This window comes from Pelobates fuscus, chromosome 6 (genome assembly GCF_036172605.1).
Source record: "Pelobates fuscus isolate aPelFus1 chromosome 6, aPelFus1.pri, whole genome shotgun sequence".
In the NCBI taxonomy this organism is placed as follows: Eukaryota; Metazoa; Chordata; class Amphibia; order Anura; family Pelobatidae; genus Pelobates; species Pelobates fuscus.
The window spans coordinates 142,028,722-142,046,534 of NC_086322.1; the positions used below are offsets into that span (position 1 = coordinate 142,028,722).

A 17,813-nucleotide genomic window follows, 5' to 3' on the forward strand; every position below is an offset into this window, starting at 1 on the left:
TGCCTGCTGGGTGCTGGCTGCTGCCTTCCCTGCTGCAGGAAGCTTCTGCTACGAGATAAGCATAAGGCAGCACTCATTGGCTGAGAGCACAAGGCAGTGCTAAATTTTTTTCTCTCCTTCCTCTTCTTCTCAAGGTTGCTTCTATTGATGTTCTGAAACTGTTCTGCTTTTCAAATTGTCCTCCGTAGGGCCCTTTTCAAGAACTGATTAAGTGGCCAGGGTTCCAAGTCAAAGCTTCTGATGCTCCTCTTTTTAGGGTTAAATGTGCTTTTTTGGCCCACTCTGTGTGTTCTTATATGGTTTGTTTTTTGATACAGTGTATTTGCTTATGGTCTACTAAGTTGAGTACTTCAGATATGGTACTTTTTCATTATGCCTAGTGTTGTATTGGCTACACCTCACTGAAAAGGCCCAAATAATCATTTGGAGGTGCTGCAGAGGGAACTTGCCAAAATGTTGGTCTAGTATAAGTTTTCTCGGTTATAGCTGAAGTTAGCAAAAACTTGTTTGGGACACGAGTAGAAACTAGCTGAAAGGCAAGCTATAGACTTTTTGCCCACTCTACGTGTTTCATATTCTCTGTTCTTGCTACCTCTGGATAAATCTGCCTGCTTGCAGCCTACAATAATGTTTTTTCTCCCCTATAGTAAATCAGATTAGACTACAATCCTTGATCAGCTTCCAGCAAGTTCTAACCTTCAGGATGGAATCACTGAGGGTTGGTCCATACCTTTCTAAAAAGTTTTCTTTCAGAACACTGTGGATCTAAAGGATGCTTATCTTCCCAGTCACTACCAGGTTTTCTGCTTATCACCTGCAACTTTGGGTGTGGTGCATTGTGGAAGTTTCCACTTGTGGTGATCTTATAAATAAATGTATCTTGGGTGATCTTTCATTTACTTCAGTCGTGGTCTTACCTACGGACAACTGGGATGCTTTTTTTTTTTTTTTTTTTTTTCTCTTTCTCTTTCTTTCGACCACCAGTTGTTTCACCTGGGGATTGGGATCGCCATATAGAAGTGTTTCCCTCTTTGACTGGTAAACAGGAACAGATTCCTGGAGAATGCTGTTCTGACTTATCAGCTTATGGTACTGTGCCTGGTACCAGGACTCAAAAAGTGCCTTGTTGGTTGTGCTTGTGCTTCTTTGAGATTACATCCTGACCTGTTTCCCCTGTTCTCCATACTCCTGAGGATTGTGGCCCGGATCTGTTTGGAGTATGTGCCAGTGATACTCATAGCCCCTGTGTGGTCTTGCAAAACGTGGATCTTATCATGATGTTCAGGTTGGAAACTTTACCTCTTCTTCAAAGGCTGGACCTTCTAGTTCAGGTCCTGTTAAGACATCTGGACTTGACAGGGCACTTGTAGGTTGAATTTTGCGATGGAAATGTTTCTGTGACAGTTATTAACATTAACTGGTCAGAAAGTCTGTTTCTGCTTGCATCTACATAAGGATTGGTGAGCATACATTTCTTAGAGTCCTAGGCAGAACCTGATTATGCATTTAGCAGTTTAGGTGGCCACCATGGGCCTTGGCTCAGGCAGGAGCCTGGACCTGTGGCTGCACTCCTGGACTCCTTGAGTCAGCAGAAGGATCAGTAGATCTCCATACTCAACCCTGTGGCCTCTCACTTTGTTGAGAGCATTGTGGTCTGCACCAGTATTCAGTGCAGACCTCTTTAAGAGTTTCCTTGTGGTCCTTTGGCACTCAGACATTAACTGCGTGCCGGAACACAGACACATAACACTTAGGCACCTCACGGGCACATTCAGCTTAACGCTCGTATAGCTTTCAGCCTCTTCCACACACACACACACACACACACACTCAGAAACAAAGCCAATGGCTTTAGGAGGTGGCCCCAATCTGGCATCCTGCCCAGGGCCCTGAGAAATTTTAATCCATCTCTGCTTCTTGGTATCCAGTGTCCTGGATTTGAATCATATGAGTCATTCCGTGCCTGGAAAGTTCTATGGGCAGTCATTCCCATCTAGTATTCTGCGCTCTTTTTATGTGACTTTTGTCTATGCTAATGGGTATAGTTTATCCTACACATCATAGATTCCTGTGAACTGTGTGGTCAACAAAACTCCTTAAAGGACCACTCTAGGCACCCAGACCACTTCAGCTTAATGAGGTGGTCTGGGTGCCAGGTCCTTCTAGGGTTAACCCATTTTTTCATAAACATAGCAGTTTCAGAGAAACTGCTATGTTTGTGAATGGGTTAAGCCTTCCCCCTATGTCCTCTAGTGGCTGTCTCATTGACAGCCGCTAGAGGCGCTTGCGTGATTCTCACTGTGATTTTCACAGTGAGAGCACGCCAGCGTCCATAGGAAAGCATTGAGAATGCTTTCCTATGTGACCGGCTGAATGCGCGCGCAGCTCTTGCCGCGCGTGCGCATTCAGCCGACGGGGAGGAGAAGAGGCGGATCGGAGGAGGAGAGCAGGAGGAGATCTCTCCGCCCAGCGCTGGAAAAAGGTAAGTTTTTACCCCTTTCCCCTTTCTAGAGCCGGGCGGGAGTGGGTCCCTGAGGGTGGGGGCACCCTCAGGGCACTCTAGTGCCAGGAAAACGAGTATGCTTTCCTGGCACTAGAGTGGTCCTTTAAGGTGCTGGCACTTATTGATTTTGCACCTGCCTGGACCCTTGTGCTTCTCTACTCTGCTTGACTTAACAGCTAACTGAGAGCAGGAAGGAAGAGGTGTCTACAAGGCAATCTGGGATTTTAACTTACTCTCCATTTGAGGGATTCAGTATTCCATATGGCCATCACACCTACAAAAATTATAATAATTTGTCAGTAAGAATATTAGTCTGAAATGTGCAGTATTCTGTTGGAATTCCAGAATATTAATAGTTTATTAAATAAACCCATCAGTCTATACAATATATTGTCAAAATCACCAGCAAATGTATAGATTAAAACATTTAATAAATGACTTTGCATAATGTATTTTCCTAGCCTTTGTAGTATGTGGAGTTTGGATCTGCACTGCACTGTTATGTACATGGATAATATAAAAAATATATAATGGGAATCGTATCTACATTTTATATCTTTGTTTCTGAGGAAAACCTTAAATACCAAGGTATAACGGTGACCAGGAGCTAATATCTGGGATTAATAGGATGATGAGGCCATTAAGCTCAGAAGAATAAAACTCGAAGTAGAAAAAAAAGACGTAAACCTAAAATAAAATGGGTTCAATAGCACTAAACCTTCATACCAAAAGTGCAGTTGATAAATAATGGTAATTTAACTTTATGTTTATGTAATTATTTATTACTTTTATATTTAATTTTCTGAGCCTTATCTGCTCATAATCCTATTAATCCTGGATATTAGCTCCTGGGTACCCCTATACTTTGTGGTTTTCCTGATTTTATAGTAGGTGTTATGGTGAACCTTTGACCAGTTTATTAGAGCAATTTAGTGGATAATCTCCCACTCCTACTGGAAACATATAATGTAAATATTAGAAAAAAATATATATCTTTTCTCTGACTGCATACATAAATAAGTGACACAACTGAACAAAAAAAACTTATCAATTTTGTAAAATAATTGTCATATATTTTAGCTGCATATATTGTCTTATTTGACTTTCATGCTTGAGAATCTCTGTTCATTCTCTTTCGATCAATTGTCTGTAGGCTTCACTGGGATTGATGCAGAATATGAAAAGCCAGAATCGCCAGAACTGGTACTAAAGACTGACTCCTGTGATGTAAACGATTGCATACAACAAGTTGTTGAGCTCTTGCAAGAAATGGTAAGCAGTAAGTGGTACTACTTTAACGGCTCAATTACTTTACAGATATTTTCCATATTTGGTGTAAAATTGGATTATTGAACAGCCTGCCCCAATTTTGTAACAGCAATCTATATGATCCATTGCCATATAGTAGTTATTTGCTGCGGTTTCTTTAAGCAGTATTGCTTCTTAACCCCTTAATAATGTTCAGATGTGTCATTACGTCCTGCAAAGCATGGGCTTCAATAACGTTTGGGTGTAATAACACGTCCTAATGTTTTGCTATAAGCAGGGTTAAATCCCTGCTCACACCAGGGAGTCCCATGTATCAGTTGCCTAGGACTGACAGATAAACTGTATGCAGCACTCAAATTGTTACAGCCCTTTAAATTCTTTGAAATCACAGCAGCCAAGTGGATCGCACTCAGTCAGTGATTCACTAGCTACCATCAGCTGTGCCTTTGCCAGCTGCCCTGCACCACTCCACAGTGTGATAGTCAGGGAGAGCATGCTGGAGGTTCAGCATCACAGTGAAATCTCCTGTGACAGCCAGCAGATGGCAGTTACAAACCACTCTACTGTAGCTACGGTAGGAAAATCATCATTTTAGGTAGGAATTACATTAGCTAGGAAATCCATGTACTGATATTAGCAGAGGAATTCCGTAGCGCTAGGGTAGGTATACAGTTTGAGTTAGTGTAAGCATAGGTTTAGGGAAAAGGTTGGTATATTGCATTAGGGTGTGTTGGTAAATGAATAGCGTTAATTACCAAAAATGTATTTAAATCCTAGACTTTTTAGTGATTTAACAATTAGGACTGCTATATGAGTCTATTTTGAGCTATTTTTCTATGCACCAGATGTGTAAAAATTATAATAAGCAAATGTTTTTCATTTTCCCATTTTTAACTTTTGTTGTGTTAGGCATGCATATAGGATATAAAAATGTAGTCCTTTCCGACCTTTAAACAATGGGTAATAAAAGTAGGGCCACTTAAAGAGAAACCCTTAATGTACGGTGAAATAAATACACAGCACAATTTCTGTTTTGTTTTGGTTCAGAATTTGGAGAATTTTTGTTACAATTTATTAATTAAATGTCTGAATTGTTTTTCTTTGTATGTTGCTTGTTTTGTTGGTAGCCCGTTTTCTGCTGGATTTATGAATATTTCCACCACTTTCCAACTCAAAAGTGGCATTTTTTTTTTCTGCCTATATAAGTCTGGCAGCATTCTTAAAAGAAAGTGAAAACTGTTGGAGTTTTCTATGAAGAAAAATGACACATTTTAGATCATTTTTAATAAAAACAACCAAAATAATAGTGACAATTAAATTGGGGTGTATCGCCTTTCTGAGGTCTTCAAATCCAAAGTGATTTGTAATGGAAAAAGAGGATGAAGAGGAGTAATTATTGTGTTGTAAGTAAATACTTCTAATTTAGAGAAAAGAGGAAATACACTTGCAATGTATGGAGCTAAAGACTAGCTCTATATATAGAGCCTGAGGGGGTACAATTCCCGCTTGTGGATATTGGCCTGAAGTCTTGATCCAATGGGGTATAGTTTGGATATGTAATACAAGCAGAATAATTAAAACACCGATATAGTGTAGTAGTTCAGATGCCAAAAGTAGTGGATAAAAAAAAATCTATAAGTGCACACTCTCATTTCACGGAGCACTAGAAACCTATCTAATTGTAATCTAATTGTAATTTAACCACCACTTTTCAGAAGACTTTGATAAAAAAAAATACTTGGGTGTTTGAAAGCTGTAGCGATATTTCAAACCCTATTATCAGGCATGCTGAGTCTTGTGTAGACAAGGTTCAGAATATGTTAATGTATCTCCAATGTCACACAAGCCATTTCAACTCGGTGAAGTGGCCTGGGTGCGGTGGTCCTGACCTTCTGGCCCTGCAATAATAAACATTGCAACTTTGTTGAAATTGACATGTTTACATTGTGCAGGGTTAAATCTACCTCAAGTGGCTGTCTACGTGACAGCTACTAGATGGGCTTCCATGGCACTCCTTAAAACTCACATGATGCGGACGTCCCATAGGAAAGCATTGCCTTCCTATGATGAAACTTGGATGCACACGGGGTGCTCACTGCTCATGCACATCACATCACATCCACAATGCTCCTCTGAGGAGCATTGAATTTGCCCAACACTGGAGAAAGCCGTGCCTCCTTCATGACATAGCGGTAGGCAAAAAGGTAGCAATGTTCAGGGAGTCTCAGTGCTAGAAAAAGCTGAGTAAAAAGCTTGTTTTTAAAATTAATTTTAGGGCACACATGGGGGGGGGGGGGACTTCTACAACTGAGGCATGGACACTAAAGCATCCTAACATTTTAATGTTCCCTTGAAGACCCAAGCAAAATAAACCATTTCATTTGCTTCCTTGATATAGAATGTCTGGAGATCTCTTAAGCAGGGAGTGCATAGACCCATGCATAGACCACTGAAAGTCTTATCAGCATGATATAAAATCCCTTTAAGTCTCTTTGGCAGGAAATGTACATGATGCCTAAAGATTCCCCATTCAGATTAAAGATTACATAGTAACTGCATCACTCCTTGGAAAAATTTAGAAAAATTAGCCATAACATGCATTTGTTGTAATTTGTATTCATATGGCTGCCCATTTTGTCTAATTCACAGTTTTTTCAACCTTTCTTAAAGTGTGTACCAAACGTAGAAATTATTCACAATAGCAATCCTTTTTTAAAATGATTAACCCCTCTTTTTAAGACTGATTAACCCATCTACTTTCTGATGGATATGACCTATCCACGTACCCATTGACTGACCTGCCGCCCAACCACCTGCTCAGCTCCTGGTCAGTCTACCAATAGACCCATTGACTCTGCTGCCAGTTTGCAACAAATTGCTATTTATTTGAGAATTTTGCTTGAAATTTACAGCTTTCTAGTTTTGTATACTGTAAATTTGGGCAAACCTGGTGCCGTTATCATGTGCATATTTTACACTCTTTCCTTTGCTACACATAGCTTTAGCCATTTTTCTGCAAATAATTGATGAAGCATAAAAATGTCTGCGGTACTCACCTCACACCTCATCACCAGATGGCTAATAAAGGAAACAGAGTCCAAATTTGGTCTGGTACAGACTGCGTTTCTATACATCTGTGAAGTAACTGCTTTTTTTTTTCCCAGGCAAAAGTTTCATATTATAAACCTGTAAAATGCCTGCAAGCTTGGCTTTCAAAGCAGTTTTTGAAGTTTTACGTAGCTTTTAAATTTTTATTAATAAAAAAAGCATATGTTAACACTGTATAGAACTTTGCACATATACGCATGACCTTTTACTTTTTTTCACAGATGTATTTTTTTTCGCAGGCTCTAAATGTCTCAAACATCCCCAAACATTTTAATCAGAATACCTCACACCAGTGCCATCTACTTTTTTTTTTTTTAGATCTTTAAAAGCCATCTATTGATGTTTTAGGATGACAGAACTTTAAAGTAATACATCCTAGTCCTAGGGTGTACTGAGGCAGGTTAGGGGCAACTTGTCCTTTTAACCTCCAATTTGACATTATGCCTTATGTCAAGTATTTTGCCCCCACACTGTAATTGATTTTGAATGAGTGTGTTACAGGTAGCCTCTGTTTTCAGCTTGCATACAATTATGTTCTTTGTCACTGAATTTGACAGAAGTCATCAGTTAATGTACATTTTAGGCACCAGGGCAACTAAGCTTTATAATTTTGCGCCAGAGCGATCTGCTGTAAATTAAATTGTGAACACTCTTTTGGAAAATTAAAGATGGAACAGAGCTTTGTGAAGGTTCCTCTTACTTAATGCTAGTAAGTTAGCGTTTGCAGTATTTGAGTATCTCACACCTCTTCAAAATGTTGCAATGTGCACTTCTCTGTGCTTCATAACTTAAAAACGTGAACGTAAAAGCCGCCAGCAGGTACCTCAATTTTACAAATGTTGAACCTTCCCGTTCATATACCAATGTCCTGCTCTTTACTACATTAAAATAAATGCTTTTTTTATTATTATTTTTTTTATTATTTAAGGGGACACTCTTGGCACCATAAATGGTGTAGCATCTTGTAGTGTTTATGGTGCTATGAGTCTGGTTGTTGACACAGTTTTATGCTTGACAAAAACTGGAGCTCCCCCCCCCCCCCCGCACTCAAAGCCTGACGCAGCCTCACAAATAATGCAAAAAATTAACTGCTGTCTTATCTGCCAAAAGAGGTGCAACTTTTCATGGCAGCAATATGCAGTCTATTGTTGTTGTTCATGGTTAAGCAAGTAATGCAAATGTATGTATGAATTAAAGGACCACTATAGTCAGTGGTGTATCCTGGTTTTGTGGTTTTGTGCACAAAACTCAGGCGCCCCCCCCCCCCCCCGCGTGCCTATCAACCTTTACCCCGCCCCGCATTCTAAATACACACACTCACATTCACTGACAGATACGCATACACTAGCTAACAGAAACACACACTCGCTAACAGAAACACACACACTAACAGACAAACTCACACTCAGTAACAGACAAACACACACACTAACAGACACACACTAACAGACACACACTCACTCACTAGCAGACACAAACTAGCAGAAACACACACTCACTAACATACACACACACACTAACAGACACACACAGTCAGACACACACTAACAGACACACACAGTCAGACACACACTAAAAGACGCACACAGTCAGACACACACTCACAGGCAAACACACTAACAGACACCCACACTAACAGACACCCACACTAACAGACACCCACACTAACAGACACCCACACTAACAGACACCCACACTAACAGACACCCACACTAACAGACACCCACACTAACAGACACCCACACTAAAAGACACCCACACTAACAGTGTGGGTGTCTGTTAGTGTGGGTGTCTGTTAGTGTGGGTGTCTAACAGACACCCTAACAGACACACACACACACACACTCACTAACAGACACACACACACCCTAACAGACACCCTAACAGACACACACACACACTCACTAACAGACACACACACACACTCACTAACAGACACACACACACACACTCACTAACAGACACACACACACACTCACTAAGACACACACACACACTCACTAACAGACACACACACACACTCACTAAGACACACACTCACTAACAGACACACACACTCACTAAGACACACACTCACTAACAGACACACACTCACTAACAGACACACACTCACTAACAGACACACACACACTCACACTCACTAACAGACACACACACACTCACACTCACTAACAGGCACACACACACTCACACTCACTAACAGGCACACTCACACTCACACTCACTAACAGGCACACTCACACTCACTAACAGACACACACACACACACACTCACTAACAGACACACACACACACACACTCACTAACAGACACACACACACACACACTCACTAACAGACACACTCACACTCACCAACAGACACACACACACACACCCTAACAGACACCCTAACAGACACCCTAACAGACACCCTAACAGACACCCTAACAGACACCCTAACAGACACCCTAACAGACACCCTAACAGACACCCTAACAGACACCCTAACAGACACCCTAACAGACACCCTAACAGACACACACACACACTAACAGACACTAACAGACACCCTAACAGACACCCTAACAGACACCCTAACAGACACCCTAACAGACACCCTAACAGACACCCTAACAGACACCCTAACAGACACCCTAACAGACACCCACACACACACACACACTCACTAACAGACACCCACACACACACACACACTCACTAACAGACACCCACACACACACACACACTCACTAACAGACACCCACACACACTCACTAACAGACACCCACACACACACACACACTCACTAACAGACACACACACACACACACACACTAACAGACACACACACACACTCACTAAGACACACACACACACTCACTAAGACACACACACACACTCACTAAGACACACACACTCACTAAGACACACACACTCACTAAGACACACACACTCACTAAGACACACACACTCACTAAGACACACACACTCACTAAGACACACACACTCACTAAGACACACACACTCACTAAGACACACACACTCACTAAGACACACACACTCACTAAGACACACACACTCACTAAGACACACACTCACTAACAGACACACACTCACACTCACTAACAGACACACACACTCTCTCACTAACAGACACACACACTCTCTCACTAACAGACACACTCACACTCTCTCACTAACAGACACACTCACACTCTCTCACTAACAGACACACACTCACACTCACACTCTCTCACTAACAGACACACACTCACACTCACTAACAGACACTCACACACTCACACTCACTAACAGACACCCTCACTAACAGACACCCTCACACTCACTAACAGACACCCTCACTAACAGACACCCTCACTAACAGACACCCTCACTAACAGACACACTCACTAACAGACACACTCACTAACAGACACACTCACTAACAGACACACTCACTAACAGACACACTCACTAACAGACACACTCACTAACAGACACACTCACTAACAGACACACTCACTAACAGACACACTCACTAACAGACACACTCACTAACAGACACACTCACTAACAGACACACTCACTAACAGACACACTCACTAACAGACACACTCACTAACAGACACACTCACTAACAGACACACTCACTAACAGACACACTCACTAACAGACACACTCACTAACAGACACACTCACTAACAGACACACTCACTAACAGACACACTCACTAACAGACACACTCACTAACAGACACACTCACTAACAGACACACTCACTAACAGACACACTCACTAACAGACACACTCACTAACAGACACACACACACACTCACTAACAGACACCCTAACAGACACACTCACTAACAGACACCCTAACAGACACACTCACTAACAGACACCCTAACAGACACACTCACTAACAGACACCCTAACAGACACACACACACACACACTCACTAACAGACACACAGACACACACACACACACACTCACTAACAGACACACAGACACACACACACACACACTCACTAACAGACACACAGACACACACACACACACACTCACTAACAGACACACAGACACACACACACACACACTCACTAACAGACACACACACACACACTCACTAACAGACACACACACACACACTCACTAACAGACACACACACACACACTCACTAACAGACACACACACACACACTCACTAACAGACACACACACACACACACTCACTAACAGACACACACACACACACACTCACTAACAGACACACACACACACACTCACTAACAGACACACACACACACACACTCACTAACAGACACACACACACACACTCACTAACAGACACACACACACACACTCACTAACAGACACACACACACACACTCACTAACAGACACACACACTCTCTCACTCTCTCACTAACAGACACACACACACACTCACTAACAGACACACACACTCTCTCACTCTCTCACTAACAGACACACACACTCACACTCTCTCACTAACAGACACACACACTCACACTCTCTCACTAACAGACACACACACTCACACTCTCTCACTAACAGACACACACACTCACACTCTCTCACTAACAGACACACACACACATTAACACTTTTCTTTTTTTTTTTTCACTTTAACCCCCCCAGCCTCCTTACCTTTGGGAATGCTGGGTGGGTGGGTCATCTTTCTCCCTGGTGGTCCAGTGGCTGCTGGGCGGTCGGGCGGCACTGCTGGGCGGGCGGCGAGGGAGCACTCCCCCTGAGCTGTCTGCTCAGCTCCCTCGCGCGCCGCACAGTGAGGCTGGGAGGCGGAGCCGGAATATGACGTCATATTCCGGCTCCCAGCCTCACTCTGCGGCGCGCGAGGGAGCTGAGCAGACAGCTCAGGGGGAGTGCTCCCTCGCCGCCCGCCCAGCAGTGCCGCCCGACCGCCCAGCAGCAGCCCAGCATGTCTTGTTAGCCGCAAGGCTAACAAGACATTTGCTTTGGGCATTTGGGGGGCGGCTTTTTTTGCCGCCCCCTGGAAAATGCCGCCCAAGGCAAATGCCTTGTTTGCCTCGCGGCTAATACGCCCCTGACTATAGTGCCAGGAAAACAAACTTGTTTTCCTGGCACTATAGTGCCCTGAGGGTGCCCCCACCCTCAGGGTCCCACTCCCATGGCGCTGAAGGGGGAGGAAGGGGTTAATCCCTTACCTTTTTTTCAGCACTGGGACTCTCCTCCCTCTTCTGACCTCACCTGCTGAATGCGCATAAGCGGCAAGAGCTGTGCGCACATTCAGCCAGTCCATAGGAAAGCATTCTCAATGCTTTACTATGGACGCTGGCGTCTTCTCACTGTGAAAATCACAGTGAGAAGCACGGAAGCGCCTCTAGCAGCTGTCAGTGAGACAGCCACTAGAGGCTGGATTAAGCCTGAAACTGCTATGTTTACAGCAAAAAGGGTTAAACCTAGCTGGACATGGCACCCAGACCACTTCATTAAAGGACCACTCTAGGCACCCAGACCACTTCAGCTTAATGAAGTGGTCTGGGTGCCAGGTCCTTCTAGGGTTAACCCATTTTTTCATAAACATAGCAGTTTCAGAGAAACTGCTATGCTTGTGAATGGGTTAAGCCTTCCCCTATTTCCTCTAGTGGCTGTCTCATTGACAGCCGCTAGAGGCGCTTGCGTGATTCTCACTGTGATTTTCACAGTGAGAGCATGCAAGCGTCCATAGGAAAGCGTTATGAATGCTTTCCTATGTGACCGGCTGAATGCGCGCGCAGCTCGTGCCGCGCGTGCGCATTCAGCCGACGGGGAGGAGAAGAGGCGGATCGGAGGAGGAGAGCTCTCCGCCCATCGCTGGAAAAAGGTAAGTTTTAAACACTTTCCCCTTTCCAGAGCCGGGCGGGAGTGGGTCCCTGAGGGTGGGGGCACCCTCAGGGCACTCTAGTGCCAGGAAAACGAGTATGTTTTCCTGGCACTAGAGTGGACCTTTAAGCTGAAGTGGTCTGGGTGCCTATTGTGGTCCTTTAACCCCTTAAGGACCAAACTTCTGGAATAAAAGGGAATCATGACATGTCACACACGTCATGTGTCCTTAAGGGGTTAAGGGGTTAAACACTTTTTGTCAGAGAGGCTTGTTTTTGGGTATAGGTGAACAGTGCCCCAGTTTTGTCAATTAACTTAAACATGGTTTGAGAGAAAACAGAGGGACAGCAGCTTAACCCTCATAGTACCATGACTGCTATAACAAGTTGTAGTGGTTATGGCTTTAAATAGGGCCTATTTAAAGATTATTTGGTTAAATGGAAAGGATTATTAAATTATGTTTCCTCTATTTGCTTTTTCAAACAGGCACATTTTTGATCACCCAGTAGATGGCAGTCTAATCATATTTAACCAGCTGCATGGAAGTGCACTCTAGTTTAGCTTTCATTTTTTTTTTAACTGTAATTTAAATTTGTTTTCTTTATTTCTCTCTCTTTTTCAATAAAATAATCAAGGATTTGATTTCATGTAATGTTGTTTGTGCATTTGTAAGTCTGCTGTGCAAAATTGCTTACCATGTTATTAAAAAACCAAACCGGAGATTATTGATATACGGTAAGTAAATAATGTCTTCTGTTAATAACACAGTGAGTGAACTGCATCATGTTACAGAAGATATTGGAAAAATAAAGATCAGAGCATACGGCGTGGTAAAATCTTTGCAGAATATCATAATTGTGTGGTAAGCCGTAAAAATTAACTTCATAAAGGCACAAATCTCTATTTATGATATAGACAACAGCACCCTCCTATTCAGAGTAACATATGGTTCATATACATGCATTGAGAAAACACATGATGTTAACAGAGTAAATGTATACTCTGCATAGGTATATGTTGAGAGCATGCACCATTTTGCCAAGCTGAATGTGCACGGTCATAGACTTACAAATCCGAGGGCACTAGATCTTTGTACTATCCTTGACAGAGTGCAAAATGCTACCACAATGATTGTAGAATATCTGCATTGGCAGAAAGCACATTATTCTAACAGGTGGAATGCCTTCCTTCTTATTGTCATACTTTGACAATGCTCTGCAATTTTCAGGAGATTGACATTTTTTTTTAAATTATAGATTGAGAGCATACTGTTCACCCAGTACACTTCTATTAGGGAGCATAACGCTCTACCAGGATGCATTCTTGGAAATTACTGCAGTTATAAGTGTGTGTATATTTGTATATATATGTGTGTGTGTGTGTGTGTGTATATATATATATTTATATAATATTTTTTTTATAAGCCACTATCGTCTCTGCCATATTTTCATGCCGAAGCTCCTACAGCAACAGATTCCTAACTTAGTTAGGTTTTCTTCCTTTTTTTTTGTTTGTTTTTGTTTGCTTAAAAGTCTGATTGAACGTTGGATTAAGCTGTGTGTAAATGTGTTATTGCTCCGAGGGAGATAGGAAGAATTACATATGGTTTTATATGTTTACTTTGGGGAGTAGATCATGGTTAAGTGGAGAAAATCAGATCTATGAAGTGCATTAAAGTAGCATCAATTAAAGGGAAACTCCAGTGCCAGGAAAACAATCCGTTTTCCAGGCACTGCAAGTCCCCTCTCCCTCCCACCCCCCAATCCCCGGTTGCTGAAGGGGTGAAAACCCCATCAGTAACTTACCTGAGGCAGCGACGATGTCCCTTGACGCTGCTTCCTCCTCCGCCGCTGCTCCTCCTCTGCATTGTTTCGGCCGGTGGGCGAGACTGATCCCGGCCGCATTAGCGCTCCCCATAGGAAAGCATTGAAAATGCATTTCATTGCTTTCCTATGGGGAAATGAGCGACGCTGGAGGTCCTCACATAGCGTGAGGACGTCCAGCTACGCTCTAGCACAGGTTTCCTGTGCTACAAACCAGGAAGTGCCCTGGTGGAGTTAACTCTGCAATGTAATTATTGCAGTTTATAAAGAAACTGCAATAATTACACTTGCAGGGTTAAGAGTAATTGGCACCCAGACCACTCCAATGGGCCTGGAGTGTCCCTTTAACGCATAGGGACTAAATACGCCATATAAAAGAAGTTCTTTATATGAAATGCTATGTAAGAAGAAGCTAGACATATCTTATGTACAAGAATCCCGTTGGAAGGATAACAAAGATACAAAATGGAATTATTCTAAATATCCTACAGTATTTCATTACTCTCTTCAAAATGGAAAAAAAAAAAAATGGGGTTGCAATAATTATCTCGTTTAAAATTTGAACTGATCCTCGAACAGAAAAATACTCTGGGTAGATTCATGATCTTTATTTGTAGAATAGAAGACTCATATACTTTAGTTAACATTTATGCACCTAATATATTCTAAAAAAAAAATTTGGAAGCCTTTTTAATAAAACAGATAAGTTCAAGAAAGGAAAAATAATAATTGCAGGCGACATGAATATCTTTCCAGACGATACTTTAGAGCTGAGTAATAACAATATAAAAGAAAAATCAATACTTATCATTAAAAATATACCTGTAAAATATTTAAAGAATTACTGAATACATTTTATGTATATGACATAGGGCGTGTCCGGAACCCTTATAAGAAGGACTATTCTAATTGTATCTAAAGTTCATAAGATACATTCAAGATTGGACCTTTCTCTGACCAACTCTATAAATCTAAGTGCATTTGATAACTCAGAAATAGACATGATAACATGGTCAGATCACGCTCCAATCTTTGTTAATATTAAAAACAAACTAAATTTCAAAGACAGATCCATGGAGGCTTAATGAAGGTCTACTGAAAGAGAAAAATAAAGAATACTTGGTAAACAAAACAAGAAAATTTTCGGTAAATAATAATGGAGAGACAGACAATGCTACATTATGGTGCACATATAAAGCCTACATGAAGGGTTGTTTGATTAAATTAGGATATAAAAAGAAAAAAACTGAAAAATATGCAACTCTTGGATATATATTCTTTTTGCAAAAAAAAAGAAAATACAAAGTTCAAATAAACTTTAAGATAAAATAAATAAGATTCAATATGAAATGAAAAAGAAATTAGAAATAAAATCACAGATAGCTTTAGGTAGATTAAAACAGGTCTGGTATTTTCAGGACTAATAGAGTTAAAGGTATTAAAAATAATTAAAAGAATAAGTAAAATTATGGATGGTAATCGCCCATGTCTCTCTCCAAAAGATATTGGAAATGTTTTTTGCATTGTATTATAAATCTCTATATAATCTCCCAAATATTCAACAACCTAAAGAAAAAATTGTAGAAGACCTGAATAAAATTGCCCTACCAAAATTAAAGCTAGGATAAATCGATAAGTTGAATAGACCAATGGAACTAGAAGAAATCAGATGGGCTAATAAAGTACCATGCCCGGATGGTTACTAGTCAATTTTTTTTTTTTTTAAAGACTCTAAAACCGTTTATTTCACCGATTTTATTGAATATGTAATTTTGTATATTCAAGATATAGAAGGTTTTCCAGTAGAAATGCTTAAGGCAACAATATCTTGTATACTAAAACCAAGAAAAGATCTACATTTTGTTTAAAATTATTAGCCGATCTGCTTAATAAATACAGACCTAAAGATTTATTCAAAAATATCTGAAATATTAAAATCGGTAATTTGTCTTGATACATCATAAACAAGTAGGTTTTATCAATAAAAGATCAGGAGGAGATAATATACGAAATTTGATGAACACAATCTCTATAATTAACTATAAAGCTATACCAGCAGCTTTTATTACTTTGGATGCCGAAAAGGCTTTTGATCGTAGTAGTTGGAGAGATTTAGAAGCGGTTCTAGTATCTTTTGGAATAACCGGTCTCTTTGGCAAACAGATCTTAAGTTTATATTCAAACCCTTCTGCAAAAGTTATGGGCTATGGTGCAATTTCAGACTGGTTTGCGTCAAGGGTGTCAGTCTTCTAAACCTTTGACAAGGGTGTCCGTCGTCTAAACCTTCAATTCAGATCAGATAGATGATATTAATTATAATCCACTATGGTCATAACTGAAAATACCCACACCAAAATTGAGTAATCTTTGTTTCCTGGATGGGGAGGGGTTAAACAATGTTAAACAAAAAAAAAATAAAATAAAAAATAATTCAATTATGTCCAATTAGGAGGAAACAAATTGACTTCTAGAGCTGTTACCGATTTATTTATTTTTATAATATGCTAATGAACAGGTTACAGGATGTAAAACACAATTATTGCAGTTGGGAACAAGCTCACAATGCTTGATTTTATGCTGATTTTCCTGTTCAGCAAATTACAAAAGTGAAAAAATATAGGTGAGGCAAATTTGTGATAGTCGGCTTGTGATAGTGTGCAGTCTCTGGGTGCTTGGGGAGACTATTATTATTATTATTATTATTTTTTGTGTAGAAAAAAACAACAACAAAAAACTGTTGATGTAGTCAAGATTCACTTGGCATAGTAACCACTACACTGAGTTGTTGTCTTAATCTTAACTAGGTTGTAACTTTTATTTACTTCATTATCTACAAATACATGTCTTCCACTTTCTGACGGCTTGTTTATTTTGTGTCTATTGAAGGGCAAAAAGACAGAAATAGGACAGTTGGTTATGTGATCAAGTTTTACTTGGGGCAAGCACTATCGGGTCACATCCTTCAAATGTGATATTTCAGTAAATTCTAGCTTTCTTTTTGTACTTGTTGAGGGTCACTGGTGTCCACTGACATACCTGCTGCTATCTTTTAATTCCAATACCTTATTGTTTTTTTTATTTTTTTTATTTCTGGTTGCCCTTTTTTTGGGTACTTGGTTTAAGAACATTTTAAAACGTTTAAGTGTTTTACGTAGCACACAAAATAGATTAGTTTAGCTTTGAGACATAAAAGCATAAAAGTAGAATGTGAAATTAGTTTTCTAAAATAAGACTTGCTGGGAATTCAAAGTGAATTTGAAA

General features: G+C 40.7%; 1 protein-coding gene across 1 annotated transcript in view; it reads left to right on the forward strand.

Moving 5' to 3' along the window:
• PAPSS1 (3'-phosphoadenosine 5'-phosphosulfate synthase 1) overlaps positions 1-17,813 on the forward strand; it is an 87,731-nt gene that overhangs the window by 21,305 nt on the left and 48,613 nt on the right. Inside the window, exon 5 of the mRNA XM_063458371.1 lies at positions 3,657-3,775. Coding sequence (XP_063314441.1) covers positions 3,657-3,775 — 119 coding nt within the window. The remainder of the gene's footprint in view (positions 1-3,656; positions 3,776-17,813) is intronic.